The sequence below is a fragment of the Chelonia mydas genome, chromosome 13, assembly GCF_015237465.2.
Source record: "Chelonia mydas isolate rCheMyd1 chromosome 13, rCheMyd1.pri.v2, whole genome shotgun sequence".
NCBI classification, from domain to species: Eukaryota; Metazoa; Chordata; order Testudines; family Cheloniidae; genus Chelonia; species Chelonia mydas.
In genome coordinates this window covers 30,225,851-30,238,701 of record NC_051253.2, presented here as the reverse complement: position 1 = coordinate 30,238,701, position 12,851 = coordinate 30,225,851, and the positions used below count along the sequence as shown (strand labels likewise).

General features: G+C 41.6%; 1 protein-coding gene across 14 annotated transcripts in view; it reads left to right on the top strand.

Annotated features, from left to right (window-relative positions):
- RALGAPB (Ral GTPase activating protein non-catalytic subunit beta) overlaps positions 1–12,851 on the top strand; it is a 112,789-nt gene that overhangs the window by 80,786 nt on the left and 19,152 nt on the right. For all 14 annotated transcript variants that reach the window (XM_043526610.1, XM_037877287.2, XM_037877288.2 and 11 more), the window contains 6 exons: positions 2,831–2,982; positions 4,354–4,541; positions 6,512–6,618; positions 8,138–8,290; positions 8,989–9,198; positions 10,277–10,435. In XM_043526610.1, coding sequence (XP_043382545.1) covers positions 2,831–2,982; positions 4,354–4,541; positions 6,512–6,618; positions 8,138–8,290; positions 8,989–9,198; positions 10,277–10,435 — 969 coding nt within the window. The remainder of the gene's footprint in view (positions 1–2,830; positions 2,983–4,353; positions 4,542–6,511; positions 6,619–8,137; positions 8,291–8,988; positions 9,199–10,276; positions 10,436–12,851) is intronic.

Below are 12,851 nucleotides of genomic sequence, written 5' to 3'. Positions count from 1 at the left end.
TTGAAGTAGGACTTATACACCATTAGCAGACATAGTCCTAAAAGGTTTTCATTTTTATCAGATGGCTTCTCCCAGTGAATCGGGGGCTGAGCTGTTTGTCTTTGGCAGCATGGTCTCAGTGGACTTTGTGTGTTCTTTCATACATTGAAGGTTTTCAACATTGATCACACATTGACTATATGCAGTTAACTCATATCATCACTTTATATTCCACATCAAGTGTTGGTTCATTCTGGATTCATGAGGTGGTCTTTAATCCCTTTAAAAATATTTTAGAGCCCACTATCGTGGGATGGCAGCAGTGCAGAGCTCTCTCACCTAACCTCTTAGGTCTGCTAGAGGCCTGGCACCTTATTCGTAGGCAGTATCTTGTGAAGACCAGTGTATCATCAGGAATTTCCTGGATTACAAGGGGAAAAAATTGCTACAGCTCCCCAGATGGAAGGGAGTTCAATGTGTGTTAGTAAACCATGTGTAGATTCCATGGCTTTCCTCTATAAGACACAGTAGAACCTCAGTTAGGAATGCCCGAGTTACAAACTGACCAGTCAGCCACACGCTTCGTTTGGAACCAGAAGTACACAATCAGGCAGCAGCGGAGACACCCCCCCCCCCCCCCCCCCCCCCCAAAAAAAAGCGCAAATACGGTACAGTACTGTATTAAACATAAACTACTTAAAAAATAAAGGGAAGGCAGCATTTTTCTTCTGCATAATAAAGTTTCAAAGCTGTATTAAATAAACTTTTGAAAGAACTGAAATGTTTGTAACCCTGAAGAAAACATTGTAGAGTTACAAACAACCTCCATTCCCAAGGTGTTCATAACTCTGAGGTTCTACTGTAAATGATACTTCTCCCCTGGAATATCCAAGTTTGACCCTTTTACAACAACTCTGGGAGCTACATCCTACCTTGCAACAGCTCCCCAAAAAAAAATTTCACTCTTTGGGTTTTTATGTGACATGACTGCAGTTCAAGAAAGTTCAACAGAATGGCCCCGTCACCAGCAAACCTTCTCTCCGTCACCGCTATGGATGCACTAATTGACTCCCTGTGTGTCTCAGTAGATTTGATGCTGCTTAGCTGTTTAGTTGTAGCTTTTTCATTGAGGCTGAATGAGCAAGCTAAGGGTTTCATTTTACATTATGAAGGTTCTTTGCAATTGCAAGGGTTAGAAACTTTAAAGAAGAAAAGCTGACTGTGAAGAAATAGTAGAAATATGGAAAAGAGCTGCAACACTCTCTGGGATTCTGCTTAAAACATCAGAAGCATTCTCTCTGAAATGCATTTAATACATGTCTGCTTAAATATTTTTATAAAAGACTTTTTCTGGATCACTCTCCTAATAACATCTTCTCTGTTGTGTTCCACATATATAACTGTGAAGAGATGGTGTATAATTTAACTTATGTATAACATTTAGCAGCATTCTTCTAATGTGCTTTCGTACAAATTCCGCAAAGCTTTTTTGAGGGCCTACGTTTTTGCATTCTACCATGTACGTGTGTAGTTGGGATAGTCTTCTAGCAGTGCAAGAGCCTCAAAACTATACTTGATCAGCAAAACTCACATGGCAGAACTTCATTTGAATTGACAGTACATCATTAGAAAGACAAGGTGGGTGAGGTGATATCGTTTATTGGTCCAACTTCTGTTAGTGAGAGAGTCAGGTTTTTGAGCTACACAGAGGTCTCCTTGTGGTCCAGGAAAGGCACTCAGCGTGTCACAGATAAATGCAAGATTGAACAAATAGTTTAGCATAAATAGCACATATTCCAAGGAATCATTCAAGGTGAAGTGGTCCATTAACACACCTGCAGTCTAGGACAAAAAGGGGGGTTAGTGGGTTACAGATTATTGTAATAAGCCATCAGTCCAGTGTCTATATTAAGACCGTGATTCTTAGTATTTAGCAGAGTTATGAATTTAAGCTCCCAGACTCGTCTTTTGAAACTATTGTGCAGTTTTGAGAATGAGGACCGATAGGTCAGATATAGCGTGATCGCTTTGTGAATAGTGTTCGCCCACAGATGATTGGGTGCTTTTGTCTTTCATTATTTTCCTGTGTGAGTTCATTTGAGAGTATAGCGATTCTGGTTTCAGCCACATAGTTGTTTCTGGAGCACTTACGTTGTACCTCATCCAGTGCACTCATCCAGTGTTATGATAAGCATGTGTAGGATCCATGAATCTTGAAAGTTGGGTTGTGGGGGGTGTTCCTCATTGTAGCAGTGAAGATAAATCTGCAGGTTTTGCATCTCTTGTTCTGGCATGGTCTGGTGCCACTTTGAGTTGGTGTGTCCTGGTCTGTGGGGAGTTTACTTCTGTTGATGATCTTGGAGAGGTTGGGGGGTTGTTTGAAGGCCAGAAGAGGGGTCTTTGGAAAGATTTCTTTCAGAGTGGGTTCCTCGATGAATATGGGTTGTAGTTGTTTGATGATACCCCATATGGCTTCCAGTGTGGTGTGGTAAGTGACAACTTAGGAGTGTACAGTTGATGGGGTTTTTCTGTATTTAAGCAGGTTTTCTTGAGGTATTTGGGTGGCCCATTATATGATGTGCTCTACTTCTCTGGAGTATCCTTGTTGGGTGAAGGTGGTTTAGAGTGTGTTAAGGTGTGTATCCCAGACTTTCTCCTTGGAGCATATTCTGTGGTATCTGAGTGCCTTGCTGTAGATAACAGATTTCTTGGTGTGCTTGGGTGGATATGAAGGTAGGTGTGTTGATCTGTGGCTATAATGGTGATGATACATCATTGTCGCATGAAATTCTTTAGGGAGGACCAGATCTGTGTGTTTTGCTTTAAACAATTTGTCCCTTTCCCACTTTAGGACTGTTTAAAAGATGTGTTGGAGATTGTGGAATTGGGCATCTCAGGAAGTAAATCCAAAAACAGTGAACAAGAGGTCAAGTACAAAGGAGATAAAGAACCAAATCCTGCGTCAATGAGGGTGAAGGATGCAGCTGAAGCTACATTAACATGGTATGGTATTCATCAGAATATGTCAGCTGCCTGGCAGGATTTTGCTGCTGGGGAAATTAACATTCAGAAGAACACTGTTTTAATGGGTGGGTTTGATGGGTGGTAGACTGGGTAACTTGGGATGGATAGATATTTTTCACTTGCTAACTTTACAAGTGGCTTGCAAAAGGGGGTAACTTCCTTCTCTTTTGTTCCACTTGTAGTAAATTGTCATACAGTTTAATGTGAACTATAAAATGATTCCATGTAGTTACCAAGATAAATGTAACTATTCACCAGAAACTTGCAGATAAACTAGGTATTGCATAAAAGTACTTATGCATATATTGCTGTAGTCCAGGCACTTTCCATTTATCTATGTAAATAAAATTATTAATTGGGGGGGAAAAGATTTAACTATTAAATATGCTCATATCTGGTGGTGATTTTACTTCTGGTCAGCTTTTTTTAAAGGGCATAATTTCTGGGGGAGAGCTCAGGTAGATCCACAGCAATCTCCTACCTGATCTCTCCCCCAGAAATTACGCCTTTTAAAAAAGCTCTGTCAAGATGTAGTGTCATCACCAGACATGATCATTCCCTCATTCACTGTTCTTGGCCAGGGAATTTCTTCAGAAATTAAACCTTGAGATGGTGCTGTTCCATTGGTGGAGACAGATAATATCTGGGAAAATAGTAAAATAATAATAAAAAAAAAACCACCGTGCATAATTTCACATCGTTATTGATTATTTTTATCGCAGTAGTGCCCATGGACCCCAATCTGGGTCAGGGGCTCCATTATGCTAGGTGCTGTACAACCACATACGAAGACCTGGTCCTCGTCCTGAAGAGTTTGCAATCTGAAAACTTCAAAGGCTGAACTCCTCAAATTAGGGGCCTAGGTTCATGAAGGCTCTGCTGAATAATTTCTGTTCAAAGTAACACTAAAGCAGTGATAGCAAGCACACCTACTATGGTTGCTACAGGTGCTTGGGATTCAAGAAGGGATTAGGAGTTAAACACTTCAATGGACAATAAGAATATTCACAGATATATACGAAAAGTTAAAATAAATAAAAAAAGGGGTAGAAATTCTCATGCTTCAAAGCATTCCCAAACTGCTGATTTCCTGTGATAAAGACGTAACTTCCCGCATGGACAGGTTATTTGTTCCTCATGGGGTTTCTTGCATTGTCCTTTGAAGCCTTCAGTTATTGGTCCCTGTTTGAGACAGGACTTGGATTATGTGGATCATTGGTTTGATCAGTTGTCGAATTCCTATGTCAGGATGCAAAGGGAACAACATGTCTAAAAGTTCCCATCTCAGACAGGATCAAGATGCATCTTTTTAGGATGTTGTTGTTGACTGAATTCTTCTCTGATTTGCAGTATTATGCAGTTACTTGGAGCATTTCCTTCACCCAGTGGCCCTGCCTCTCCTTGCAGCCTGGTGAATGAAACCACCTTAATTAAATACTCCCGTCTACCTACCATTAACAAACACAGCTTCCGCTACTTTGTCCTTGATAATAGTGTCATCCTGGCAATGTTGGAACAGCCTTTAGGGAATGAGCAAAGTAAGTTAAAGATTTTGTGTCTTCTTGGTTCTGTAGATCAAAATTCTTTGTAGCATATCTGCAAAATGAGTTTGTTTTAGTTAGACGGTTCTTTTGCCTTTCACACACTGGAAACCTGTTGTACAGGGTGTTCCACTGAAGTGTGGAACACTGGCATGTAATTGCACGGATTTATACAATAAGATCAACAAAGTGTCACTGTAGTTACGATGAATATAAACCCTGCCAAATTCTCCAACTAAATGTGCACTAACCTGTGAGATCGCATGCTTTTAGCTGACTGCTCTGTAAATACAGCTGAAGGAATAAAACCAGTAACACTTCAGTACATTTTAAAAAGTCACACATTCCACTCCACAAAAGGGTGAATGCTTAAAATGTATGTCAGACTACATGGATTTGTGTTTAACTAGCAACTGCTGTGTGTGTTATTGATTTGCTCAGTTTAAGGCTCTGTTGCTATTAAATATTTCGGTGGGTATGGACTCCCAGCCGCTGTATTGCGTCATTGCTTTTCATCTGTAGGGGCTTAACTTCAATTGAGCTCCAATTTCCAGCAGACACTGAGTGAGCCATTCCACTGCACGAGTGTGATTAGCTGTAAAGGAGACGTGCAACAGGGTATTTGTGGCATAACCCATGTCTCCTTACAAACTCTGCTAGCAGTTTCACGTGTACTTTGAACAAGAAGGGAATTAGAGTAAGAGCTCTGCAATACCCTGCGCAAGCATGCCCTAGAGCTGAACAAACACTAGCTCCAAATCACTCTCTGGGCCTTCCTGTATAAAAAGGGGGACACTTAAGAGTGGTTCTATCCACTCTGGCAGACATGTTGACTGTATCATAAATAGGCATGTCAGACAGATCTAACAGTTAGCATGGGCACATGGTCCTTGTATCACTGGTCAATGGCCTTCTGGCTATGGACTAGTTCATTCCCATATGTGGAACTGACCAGGATCAAGGAAATCTGAAGACTCCGAATCTCTGTAATCTTTCCCCAAAATGAGAGACGTGATACTAGCCTATAATTACAAGGTCATCAGTATGAAGTGATGACTTTAGTAGGGGCCTCACCCATGCCTCAGCGAGAGTGGCTGAGCACCCTATCCTCAGATGGACACTGACAGTGTCCACCACAATGGGCCTATCATCTTTGCCAGCCAAAAAGAAATATGGGTCCAGTTACCAGGTTGTGGCCCAAAGTGCCCGTAGCGCTGCTCTAACTTCACTGACCATCACTAGCTTTAAATTCTAGTAGATAGTTTTGTCCCATTTGGGCACTGATGAACACCTGCACCCATATCTATCCAATTGAAGCAAGTTTACAATAACACTCCTTGACTTTCTTAGAATAGTACACGCTCTCTCTCAAGTGAGCAGTTCTTCTCTCTCAGAATAACGTTGTGTTTGTCCTAAGTTGTCCCAATATCACTGGCATTAAAATCCTCCAAGGACTGGTCCAAATCCATGTTGTTGTTCTCAGATGCTGCTGATGTGTCAGGGCCTGTACAGCAAAGTAAACGTACAAACATGCGCATCCCTCTATGAATCCACTTGCTGCACATCTGAGCAGGCAGCAGATTTTTTTGATCTTCTGGCCTTCTGCACGCAGACATTACAATCTGTTCGCTGCGTTGTGATGAAACTGACCACTTCTCACAGTCGAACCAAGGTGATCTGGAGCAAGGGTATAAGTCCACTTGGAATGTTAAGAGAGGCCAGCAGAACAGTATTTCCATGTTGCAGCAGAGATCATCCTTTATTTTTGTTACCCTTCAGAGATCTGTCTTATGGGTCAGATGGGAGGAGTTACCCTGAAAATCACACAAGTTTACATGGTGATATAGTATATTGAAACTTTTACGAGTATGAATACATTTGTCTGTCCGTGTTCACTTAGGTGTTTGCCAGTTGCATTAAATTATTACATAATATATTAAAATATGTTTTATCTGTGCACTCTGCAGATGACTCTTTCCCCTCTGTCACGGTTCTGATCCGTGGGGTGTCTGGAAGACTTGCGTGGGCCCAGCAACTTTGCCTTTTGCCAAGAGGAGCTAAAGCAAATCAAAAGGTCTCTATCAGAGCCCAATGGGAAATTTGTAACGTACAGATGCTCAGCAGAAATTTCACTAAAATTGCAAAATAACCCACAGAATTGGTGACTGTATGTATGGCTGAGTCACAGTGCCCTTAACTGTGGGTAATGATACACATCTCTGGCGCTGTTTGCAAATTTGTTAACATACTAGAGTGTGAGTGTTGAACAAAAATGATGCTTATTTCCCAATTGTTTGTGTGTAAGGGAAACAGTCCCCGCATTGTTTGGAAAGTGTCACATGAGGGGACTGTATATGTCCTTCAGTGTTCAGACATTAATAGTTTGAGTGGAGGTGATGCCATAGCTTCTGGGACTCTTGGCTCTTGTGAACATTTTCCAGCATTATGGTTTTGACATACATTTCTCTGGCTTTTGGGGATGACTGGAAATGGATTTATTACAGTGAAACAACGACACTCAGACTGTGGTTGAAATTTGGGGCTGTCAGCCTCCGCTGTCCCTTTTATATTTAGGTCACCTTGTACAAATCCAAAAATATAGGGAACCCAAGCAAAACTTAAATTGCTCTTAGCAATCTACCCATGGCTAAGCAAGCTTTGGGGCAGCATATAATCCTTGTAATGCTTCTAAAGCTACCCTGGCACTTATGCAGATGTGTCCCTCAGTTGGGACATTTAATGGTATGGCAAGATAGTGAGGTTTGGTAGAGACTATGGAAAGGTTCTCTTGGCATGTGAAATATTTGTTGGTGTCAGTGGGAGTGTAGCAAGGATATAGCGCTGCTTACTTTTTCGCATTTTATACCTCTAAATTTAAAAAAAAAAAAAAGGCAAGCTAGTAATGTGGCGCTCAGGGCAACCCCAAAGACTCTTATCCCGCGTAGCTTATGTGGCAGTGTGTTCCCACTCAGACTTTGGGGTTTGGATAACTCTGGTGATCATGAGGACCTGATCGTACTGCTGAGAGCAAAATACAGTAATTACAAGCTGTATGCAAGCTTCTTGCATACCTCAGCCAGTGAGTTCATCCTGACCTGCAATATCCCTCCTGTGCAGCCCTGGGCTCATCAGCCTGACACGCAGCACCCTTCCCTGGTCTAGTCATACATTCAGTAGGGCCTAGGTAGAGACAACCAGAAATAATCTTTAGCTCTCTTTAAACATTTATTAGAATTGGTTTAACCTAAAACTAAAGCAACCCCAGAAAGGCTTGCAACTTCCATGTAATCGAATGGGATTGGTGGTGTAGAGATTGTGTTGAAAACCGGGGTTCATAGGTACCATGAGTCGAACCACCATAATGAGTAGGACTGAATATCAAACTTTGCTTTAAAACTTATAATCCTTACAAGTGAATAATAATTCGTTTTCTGAATGCTTTCTTAATAAATAAATAAAGCCTATTGTTACTTATGGTTATGAATCTGTGATATTGTGATAGAAATAATTTTCTTTGTGTATAATATAAATGTATTGCGCTACAGGACAAAGCATTTAAATTGGACATAAAATTGTTCCCTTCATTGTAACAGATGTTTTTACCAGAACCGCGACCTGCTCCTAAAAATGATGTTGGAATCAAATACAGTGTGAGACACCGGCCCTTTCCTGAGGAGGTGGACAAGATCCCCTTTGTGAAAGCTGACCTGAGCATTCCAGACTTGCATGAAATTGTTAATGAGGAAGTAAGAGGTTTTAGTCTTTGATTATTTCCTCTGTTCTTTGCCCATCCGCTTCAGAGTCCATTTGGTAAATTACACCCTTTACGTGGCACTTAACTCTAAAGCTTTCCTGTTGGAAAGGGTATTGTAATAGAACGTTACCAACTTCCGTTAATGAGGTGACAAACTCACTGCAGCTTAGTGAAGTCTAGGAACTATCTAGGGATGATGGTAGGACCTGTGATATGACTCTACCTATTACTGGCCTATTGGGGAACCCCACACAATATGTTTTGCCCTAATCCTGACACACTATGATGACCTGAAGCAGTGACTTGTTTCCTGCTGCTGCTCCAGAGACAGAGGTTAGCACCTCTTCTGTCTTGTGAGAGCTCTTGTAAATGTGGCATTATTAGATTAGAGTGAAAAATGTGCTATTCTTCCAGCTCATTTGAAGGACAAATATTGGATATGTCGTTTGCCACAGTTGTCCTAAACAAATATGATACTGATTGGGGAGTTTGATGTCACATCCACTGACCCTCCTCCACATTGGTGGGCCCTCACTACTCTGTGCTCCCATAAACATGGGGGTGTGTTCCAGGAACTGTTCAAGCTTGTGGTTTGTTCCTCTGTGAACTAGCTAGGGAGGTGCTTTGAAATGCTGGGAAAGAGATGTTGCTGGAATCAGTATTCCGTATCTGTGAAATAATGTGTTTCAGTTGGAAGAGCGGCATGAGAAGCTGAGGAATGGTATGGCCCAACAGATCACTTATGAGGCGTCTATAGATCAGCAGAGTGAAGAGGAGTGGCGCAAGAAGAGTTTCCCTGACCCTATCACTGAGTGTAAGCCCCCGCCTCCTGCCCAGGAATTCCAGACAGCACGCCTCTTCCTCTCGCATTTTGGATTTCTGTCATTAGAGGCACTGAAGGTGACTTGATATCTCCCTTCATATTGCACAAATAATCTCAAACACCCCAATACCCTGTAGGACAAAACAGTGTCATTTAGTAGCTTTGCTAATGGAGTTTTCTCTTGTGTAAATATACTGCTGGAGCTAGTCACTGTTACGATAGCTGTGGTCTGCTACGGTATAGGGAAATGAACCCCTGAACGTCTCAGGAGTTCTGGAAGCCAGGGGTACAGCGGTCTAATGCTTCAAGCTTTGACTGAAGAGCTCTAAGCTGGTTTTACAAAAGGTACCTCAATTGGGATAATTACATACTGTGTACTTGAAATTCTTCCTGCAATTTCAGTTGGATGCCATAGTTGCTTTCAGCCCTAAACATTTCTGTAGGATTGCAGTATTCTGTTAAACAGATCCAGTTATCCATACATATATGGTTTGTAAGTTGCTACATAAAGCACTTTTGGATCCATATAATGGAAACACTAGCTAAATGTACAAGTTATTTTATGAGTTAGTACAGATAATCCAATTTTCAGATGGAAACACTGCCTCCTGCTTTTGGTCTCTCTATATCTCACCGTGGAGTTTGTCTCTAGCTCTGTACAGACTGTCAACAAACAGAGAATTGAGCTGTTGCAGAAATAATAATCACAAGAAGTACTTAGTGATTTCTTTCTTCCAGATGGTCTGCAAAACAAAGTGCATGTGGAGTTAAGCACAGTGTTTGTGTGCTACAAGTCCTCACTAGCCTGGGTGTGGGGGAAAGCATTAATATTAAAAAGTTCAAAATTATTTCTATCATTTCCATTCAGTGAAATCTCTTGATTCTTCTAGAATTCCTTTTGTGAACCAGGGACATAGTGACATCAAATAGTGCAAGCTTCTTTGCAAAACCATACAAAACAAGGCTTTTGTGGTGTCACATTTAATGTCATGTTAGAAATTTAAGTTACGGTTTTGATCTTATTTAGAAAAAAAATGCATTTATTATGGTCAATGTGTTTTAAAATGATTCATACTGAAACCATCAAAGAACATTACTGGTGGAAAGGGTTTTTTTTAATAGTTAAAAATTTGAACTTCTTTGTTTTCTGGGTAGGAAACTGCTAACAGCCGTCTACCTCCTCATCTGATTGCACTTGACTCCACTCTCCCTGGGTTTTTTGATGACCTTGGTTACTTGGATCTACTGCCATGTCGTCCTTTTGATACAGTTTTCATTTTCTATATGAAGGCAGGCCAGAAAACAAGCCAGGAGGTAGGTGAAAAATTGGAGCACTGATTGGTCTCAGTTTGTCTTTGCTTCATTTACCTCTTAGTTATATAGCAATGCAGTCTAATGGCTGGAGCAGAGGACTGGGACTCAGGATTCTTGGCTCTGCACTGTGTTGCTGTGTGGTCTCCAACAAGTCACTGTGCTTTGTTTTTCCTCTGTAAAATGAGGCCAAGTATTAGTTATGTTTGCCAAAAGGATTAATAATGCTTTGTTATCCAGTACTGGTCTAAATGTATAGAGACACCTGTCTGCAGAACCTGATGTTAAAGGGACGCGTTCAAGGTTCACAGGCCCAACGTACGACCAGTACCATAACTTGTTCCAGTGGTGTGCAAAGACCAAGTGGTTTGCTTTTGTAGGCTTTCATTTCAAACAGAAATGTCAATGAATTGGAAAACTAAATGTACAAGTAAAAAGGAGTTATTGCTTTGTAAGGTATATGTTGCACTGACTGTACTTGTTTGCGTTCAAACGTTATCAGTAGTGAGAGTATCAGGGTAGAGGACTGCAGAGCCAAACAGCGACATCCTTGCATCTGAACTGTAGCTTGGAAACCCACTATTCTAAAAGAGAGTGTATAAATTCATCATAAGGAGACATTTTTATAGTGCCTTCCCCTCATTCCCTGTGTACTCCACACTGTACATAGTGTAAATGTAGGTGTCTGTCACAGAACTAATTAATTTACTCCAGGCACCCTCTCCACATCTTAGAAGCTTGGAAATGTTTAGCTAACAAAATGCAGCACAATCTTGTTTATCTTAAATGCACGGGTGGAACATATTGTTACTGTTACCTGAAGCCAAGATCATGCCACCTGACAACCTTTCAGATAAGTGATGTTTGGGTGTCGAAAGCCTGTGCAGCTGGCTTTTCCCAGGCCAGACATCTTAGTATGATAAAATAGGGCTAAGGCATGTAAGTTAAAGTACCTTATTCCTGCTGAGCCAGCTGCTCTGATCCATGCATTTTTATGGGCTTAGGCAAATAAAGATTTCTTAGTAGAAACCATAATCCTGCAGAGCTGGACAGCCTTCAGGAGCCCAACCACCAGTCTATTATTGTGGGGTCAGTCCTGTAGACTTTGACGTCTGGTGGTAAGGTAGGAGGCCCTGAGCACATTGTTTCAGACTCTGTGTTGCTGGTACCCCCAAATTATCCAAAGGTTTTGGGTATTCCCTGAGGTCTTCAGGTAATGTACTTGATTTCCTGAATCACCTAACGTGCACTAAGTCATGTGATCAAAGCCAAGTTAATAAAAAATGCACTACTGTTCCTATCTCCACAGGACTAAACGGGAGGTGACGAACTCAGGGTATTTCCACTTTCTAAAAGAACTGAGATTTAATTTTTATGGTGTTTGCACTGACTGTAATCACCTTAAGATCAAATGTAACCCCTTCTCCAGTGTTATCCAGTGCTACCCTAGATGAGTGGCTGAGCCCTGTCTGCAGAGGGACAAGATCAGAGCAAAGACCAAGTGAAGTTTATTGCCTCTGAAATGCTAGCTGGCTGACACTATCCAGTTGTTTTTACTCTCTACAGCAAGTGAAGGGAGCTCTTTGAGCTAGCTGGAGAGGGGTTTTTTTCTGTTCTTGGGGCGAATTTACCCCCTTCAAACTTGTTGCTTCTGTCAGGTTCTGAGGGAGGACAGGTAGCAGCAGCTCTGTTGGCCTTCCCTCCGGGTGCATCATAAGAGGCCAGGATGGCATATAACTTATTCCTCTCTTCACCGGCTTCGTTGAAATTGTCCCATGGTTTGTCTTTATGGTGGCCATATTCTCTTTTCAAATAGCACAATATAAAATTGTTTCTGTAGCCTTAGATACACGTGTCCCATTTGCAGCTCTGACTCCTTCTCTGATTGCACCTCTACAAGTGTTAGGCCTCATACTGTTTCCTTTCCTGGGGTGGAAACCTGTGATTCTCCCGCTCCTAGATTGTGTCTTAGGCTACAGTACCCTGTGCATTAACCATGTTTGTCCAGCAGGTCCAACTGGACTCCCTCTCTACAGTTTTTCCGTTTTGGAGTGTGGAAATAGCAGTAAATCAGTGACTCCAAACAGCTTCTTAAAACAAAGTATTGTTTAATCTTAACAGTAGGAACAAAGCAGAATATAAGAGAAAAGGTTTTGAAACAACAAAGGCCTACACCATCCTCCTTATGGGGACCCTGCTAGGTGTAACTTCCCTTAGCCTCTGGAGTCTGGGTTCACCTTTCCCCTCCCTGAGAGTTTCTCTTAATTCAGGCCAAAGTTCTCTCCTCCAGTATTTTCTGAGCCTGGTTAAACCAGTTTGGGTAACTCAGCAGGAACATTTGTGTGTGTGTGGGTGGGGGGAGTAATGTTAGAGTCAATAGTCCCAGGAGTTTGCTGAGGAGCAGTTATCTGGGCTGTTG